The following is a 5,246-nucleotide window of genomic DNA, read 5'->3' as shown; positions in this document are numbered from 1 at the left end:
TGGATGGGTGGATGGATGGATGGATGGATGGATGGATGGATGGATGGATGGATGGATGCGTGGGTACGTGGATTGATGGATGGATGGATGGATGGGTGGATGGATGGATGGATGGAGGGATGGATGGGTGGATGGGTGGATGGATGGATGGATGGATGGATGGATGGATGGATGGATGTTTTAAAAGATATAGCCAGCTGAGCAGAGAGGCCACTTGCAAGGTGGTTTGTACCTTTTTAATCGGGCCTGCTCCTCCCTCTTACTTAGTCCCGTGCCACACAACAAGGCCATTCTGACTCATGCTAACTCGCAATTGCTAACTTGCAATCCCCTCTCTCTCCCTCTTGCCCAGGCATGAGCAACCCCGAGGTCATCCACAGCCTGGGCCGAGGCTACCGCATGCCGCGCCCGGACTCGTGCCCGTCTGAGCTGTACAACAGCGTCATCACCGAGTGCTGGCGCAGCCGGCCGGAGGAGCGGCCCACCTTCGAGTTCCTGCAGTCGGTGCTGGAGGACTTCGACATGGCCACCGAGCAGCAGTATGAACTCCAGCCCTAGGCTGCGGCCCAGAGGAGACGCCGCAGGGCCTTCGAGGGCTCCCAGGGGACAGCGGTCCTTCGCCACCGTTGGGCAGACCAGGAGGCTTGAGCAGGCCTGGCCGCACAGAGCCCTGCGGACCCCGGAAAATCAGGGTGGGATCTGGATCCCCCTTGCGCAGAGGGGGAAACGCGAGGGGAGGTGCTGGTGGAAACCAGCATTTGCTCGGACGCCCGCCCGCCAGCACCTGCATCTCAGCTCCAGCCTTCCCTGCCCGGCTCCGTCGCCTCTCGGTGCCCGCGGCCTCTCTTTTCAAACAGGCAGCGACGGGCAGAGCGCCTACCTCATACCTGGCAAGAGGATGGAATTCCCTAACCCAGATGAGAGCCTGGCGCCTGTGACACAATCCAGTGATTGTCGTCAAGCGGTGGCACTGACTGAGAAGTTGGCCCACAAGTGACCGGGGTGCCTTTGCCCCTCTGGCCTTCGGGGACCTCCTCTCTCAGCGGGCTCCCTTTCTGCTGCCCCCAGAAGGGGTCCCGACTACGGAATCCTCCAGATGTCCGGTGGGCGAATCGCCTAGGGCGTCAGGTTCTAGCAAGGGCAAACAGGCCGGCCCCAGCCTACTTTTTTGTAATAAAGTCATGTGAGTCTGAGATTGCCAATGTCTTTACGGGCCACGATGCTGGATGCCGCACCCGGGACTTACAGGAGGTACGCGATGGCGCTGCCAGCGAGTGCCCTTGGCACCAAGTGTCCCATGGAGGAAACCACAGCGCAGACGCACCTGTGAGTGATGTGCCAGGAGGTGGCGCGCTCGGCTCAGAAATCCTGGGCCCGGGTCTGGGTCGGCGGCGTCCTGCAAGGGTAGGTGGAGATAGATGGTGGCAGTACTCGGGAACCTTCCATGGCGTCTTCCACCATCCAAACGCTTGTCAGGGTCTGACTCTGTTTAGAAGCTCGCTCTGAGTCTGAATGGCTGGAAGGCTGTGAGTTTTTTTATTTGAGTTGATTTTGCGAAGGAATTCCTTTTTTTTTTTTTTTTTAACTTTTTTCTAGGAGGCTAAGAAATGGTATTGACTACCAGGGACACAGCTGAGAGAGGGGAACACACAGGGCCACAAACTAAACCCCAGTAACTAGCAAGGGCCCTTTGGGTCAGAAACCCTGAATCCTGGGGTCCTCACCGTCTCCCCCAGCAGAAACACAAGTCTGGGCATCCAGGGGAGGGGCTAGTGGCTCTGGGGTCGCAGCGGGGAAGGGGCAAGGCCTTGTGAGGAGTGACAGGTGCGGAGGTCAAATGGAAGGAGGGTCCAGCACTGCCTAAGCCCACCGGCCTCCTCTCAAAGCCGACACCAGAAGGAGGACTGAGCTTGCCATCCGCTGCAGGCGTCTCATCTTCCATCTGTTCTGCCTCTCTGTTGCCATTGGCAACAGGAGGCGCAGTGGCTGTGCGGGGAGTCCTTCTTTCTCTTCCACACTCTCCTTAGGTCGCTCCACCTTTTCGGGGAGGGGGGGCGGTCAGCATCAATTTCGATCTCCTTTGGGGTCTGGGATACACTGCTGTTTCTACCGCCGAGATGTGATCGCCACTGCGCTCCCTGGCACTCCGTCCCCGGGGAACATCCTGATGCAAACAGTCCCACTCTCCACTGCTAACCCAGAGAGTAAAGATCAAGTTCACCATGAATGGGCTGGCGATCTACTCCCCCCAAAACTGTCCTTTGAAAACACCGTGAAGTATCATCCTACTCTGACTTGGAATCAAGTTCGTGGCAACTGACTTTTTTTTCTTACTTTTTTTTCTTTCTTTTTTTGCCAGAAGACTCAGACACATTCTTGCACACAGCACACCTATTGAGGACCAAAACATCTGATAAAAACAAAGAGGGGCGGGGAGGGAAGAGAAAAAAAAGAAGTTAGAACTGATGGACCCCACAGTGCAAGGTGTGAGGCAGAGTTCCCTGGGGCTGGGTTTGTTTTGTTTTCATTTGCTTTTTAACCATTTTATTGGTGGCTCAGACAGCTCTTATCACAATCCATATATCCATGATTATGTCAAGCACATTTGTACATATGTTGCCATCATCATTTTCAAAACATTTTCTTTCTACTGGAGCCCCAGATATCAGCTCATTTTTCCCCCCTCCTGCCCTCAGGAACCCTTGATAATTCAAAAAAAATTTTTTTCATGTCGTACACTTCACCTACTTTTTTGTTGTCTGTCTCCCTGAGGGGACTTGTTTTGTATTTATGTGTGTGGTAACCAAAAAGGATCAGATGTTAGCAAAAAAATAAAATACCTCTAAGAATGTAAATATATATATGTGTTTTAAAGCCTTAAACTGTTACAATAACATAGATACAAGTTCACTTTTTTGTGTGTTTTTTTTTAACGGAAAATATCTCAGGATTATTAAGACAGGGAAAAATGTTTGAAATTCATGACTTGAAATTGGCAAAATAAATATTTGGAGACAATTCTTACCCTAGAAGACAATCTAGTGACATCTGGTTCTACTAAAAAGACAGGGCGACACCTCTCCTGGCCCGCTCTACAGAAGGCTTTGGCACAACTTCAGTAGAATTATATCTGCTTTGAGTCACAGCTGTATCTCAGATTACAGGTTACTTTTTGAAAGAGGGAAATCTAAGGTAAAAAACAACACCCCCCCGCCCCCAAATGCCATAAATTCTGACAGCATGTGTTGACAATTATGCCCTCTAAAAACATGCAAATTAGCAGCACCAATCATTAAAACACTGAATGAAAAATTATTCTTTTCCTTGAGTGGCAACTGCTAGCAAAACTAATGTTATGAGGTTGATGATTAATATGATCACTAAAACTGAGAATGCCTAACTGGGTTTAAGACAGGAAATTCAAAGTCCCCTGGATTTAAGTAACAATCTAGTAAGTTGTATGTCTTATTTAGATTCTACAAAGGAGCCATTCTCTGTCAGAGAAGCAGATAGTGTAGCTTCCTTATAAGAGACTTGGATTGGCCTAGAGCATTAAATGTTAATAAAATCACGGAATTGTCGAGTTGGACAGGAGCGTGGGGCTCGTTAGTCCACCTGTTCTTTTTAAGGGAGGAAAATGGTTTAGGCCCACAAAGAGAAACGGCATTGCCCAGGTCACATGATGGCAGGGGCTGGACCCAGCAATCTTGATCCTTTTGATATTATATGATTGCTAAGCTATCTTCCCAGGCTGTTCTGCTTTTATTTGGTCCCATTGATTAAATAACGAAGAAATACCAGACACATAAGCATGTAATAAACACAGACTGTTACTCCAATATTAAAATCAGAGTATCAAAATGATCCCTGAGCTTTTAACTACCTTCATTATATCCAGATTGTAGTCAGTGGTAAATCACAACTCGCAATCGTAGTTACTCTCAGATATTGACACTGACATTGAAAACAACTTTTGACTCTTTTCTAAACACATCCATGCGATGTCGAGACACATTTCATCGAGTGAAAGTACGATGGAGAAGGGATGATTTTTTACAATACTGGTGATGACACAGATGGTGGAAGTAGAGTGAGGTATAGAAGCATCCCAGATCTTCCCAAAGCCATCCAGGTGCTAAGCAGAAGGATATGGGTGTGAATGCAGGCTGGTGGCAGAAGAGTTTGAGAGGGCCTGGGATGAGAGAACCTCACGATTGTTGCAGTGGTTTCTACAAACGAAGAACTGCCAGCTGGGCAAAGAGCTCTCCGCTGGCATCTTCGAGGCCCAGGATTTGACAACCTACGGAGATGAAAGATAAGCCCCACAAGACCTTGCTTCTGAGACACATTCTCAGGCAAGACAGGAGTGCATCCCTCCTCTACCTCCCCACCTCCGCCCCTGGTTCCTGGAGCCAAATCTTGAAGGACAAGTGAGAGTTTTCCCCACAAGGAGGCATGCTTGCCTCAGTGGTTCCCAGAACTGGTCATTCCCAGTCCTTTGCTGTTGCTGGGCAAAGAAGTATGTTCTGAAAGGACAAAGAATCTCCTCGTGCCCAGCCCGAAAATGTGAACATGTTGGGTAGGGACGGGGCAAGGGAGAAGGGGAGGAGGAGGGAGGGGGCAGAGGAGAAAAAGGAAAGACTGACAGAGAGAGAGAGAGAGGCAAAAGAGCCCCCAGGTCCCTGGGAGATAGCTAAGCAGCAACTCTTCTTGCTGTAGGAATGTGTTTCCTGAGCTTAGGAGAGATTGATTCCTCCTGGCTTGGAAGTTGTGTTCTCTCAAGCAGCAAACTGCACGCCTGAGACGAGAGGACCGGGGCCAGGCTGGAGCCAGTCAGGCCTCCTCCCGCAGTGCTCTGGGGAGGAATGGCCCCAGCCCCCCCACGGCTGCGATGGATGGAGCCTTGCTTTCTCATCCTCTGGCCATCCCTGGAGCCAGGCCACACCTGCAGCATTACTGTGCCCTGGGTTCAAACTTGAACACTTCCTCTCACAGGACGCGCCATCTTGAGCTTTCCTTAACTTCTCTGAGCCTCCGTTTTCTCATCTGCAAAATGGGGGTGATGATCAGGCCGACATCACAGGATTGCTGGGCGGCTGAAATGAAATCATGCACCTGAGCCACTTAGCACAGAGCCCGGCCGCCGGTTCTGAATGCTCAGAGCGTTCGTTCTGACCATTATCCTCCCACATAGAAAGGCCTTGGTCTGTGAGCCTCCAACCATCTTTGCCTGTGGTCTCTCTCCT

The 5,246-nt window shown here is 50.5% G+C and overlaps 1 protein-coding gene across 2 annotated transcripts in view; it reads left to right on the top strand.

The window, feature by feature from the left end:
- Positions 1-1,198, top strand: part of BLK (BLK proto-oncogene, Src family tyrosine kinase) — a 92,967-nt gene extending 91,769 nt beyond the window's left edge. For both annotated transcript variants that reach the window (XM_004707640.2, XM_045286748.1), the window contains one exon: positions 353-1,198. In XM_004707640.2, the coding sequence (XP_004707697.1) occupies positions 353-558 (206 nt within the window). In that variant the 3' untranslated portion in view covers positions 559-1,198. The remainder of the gene's footprint in view (positions 1-352) is intronic.
- Positions 1,199-5,246: the final 4,048 nt, after the last annotated feature.

Source organism: Echinops telfairi, unplaced genomic scaffold (assembly GCF_000313985.2).
Source record: "Echinops telfairi isolate 266 unplaced genomic scaffold, ASM31398v2 ScPeMD7_9;HRSCAF=40, whole genome shotgun sequence".
Lineage (NCBI taxonomy): Eukaryota > Metazoa > Chordata > Mammalia > Afrosoricida > Tenrecidae > Echinops > Echinops telfairi.
This window is presented reverse-complemented; position numbering and strand designations above follow the sequence as displayed.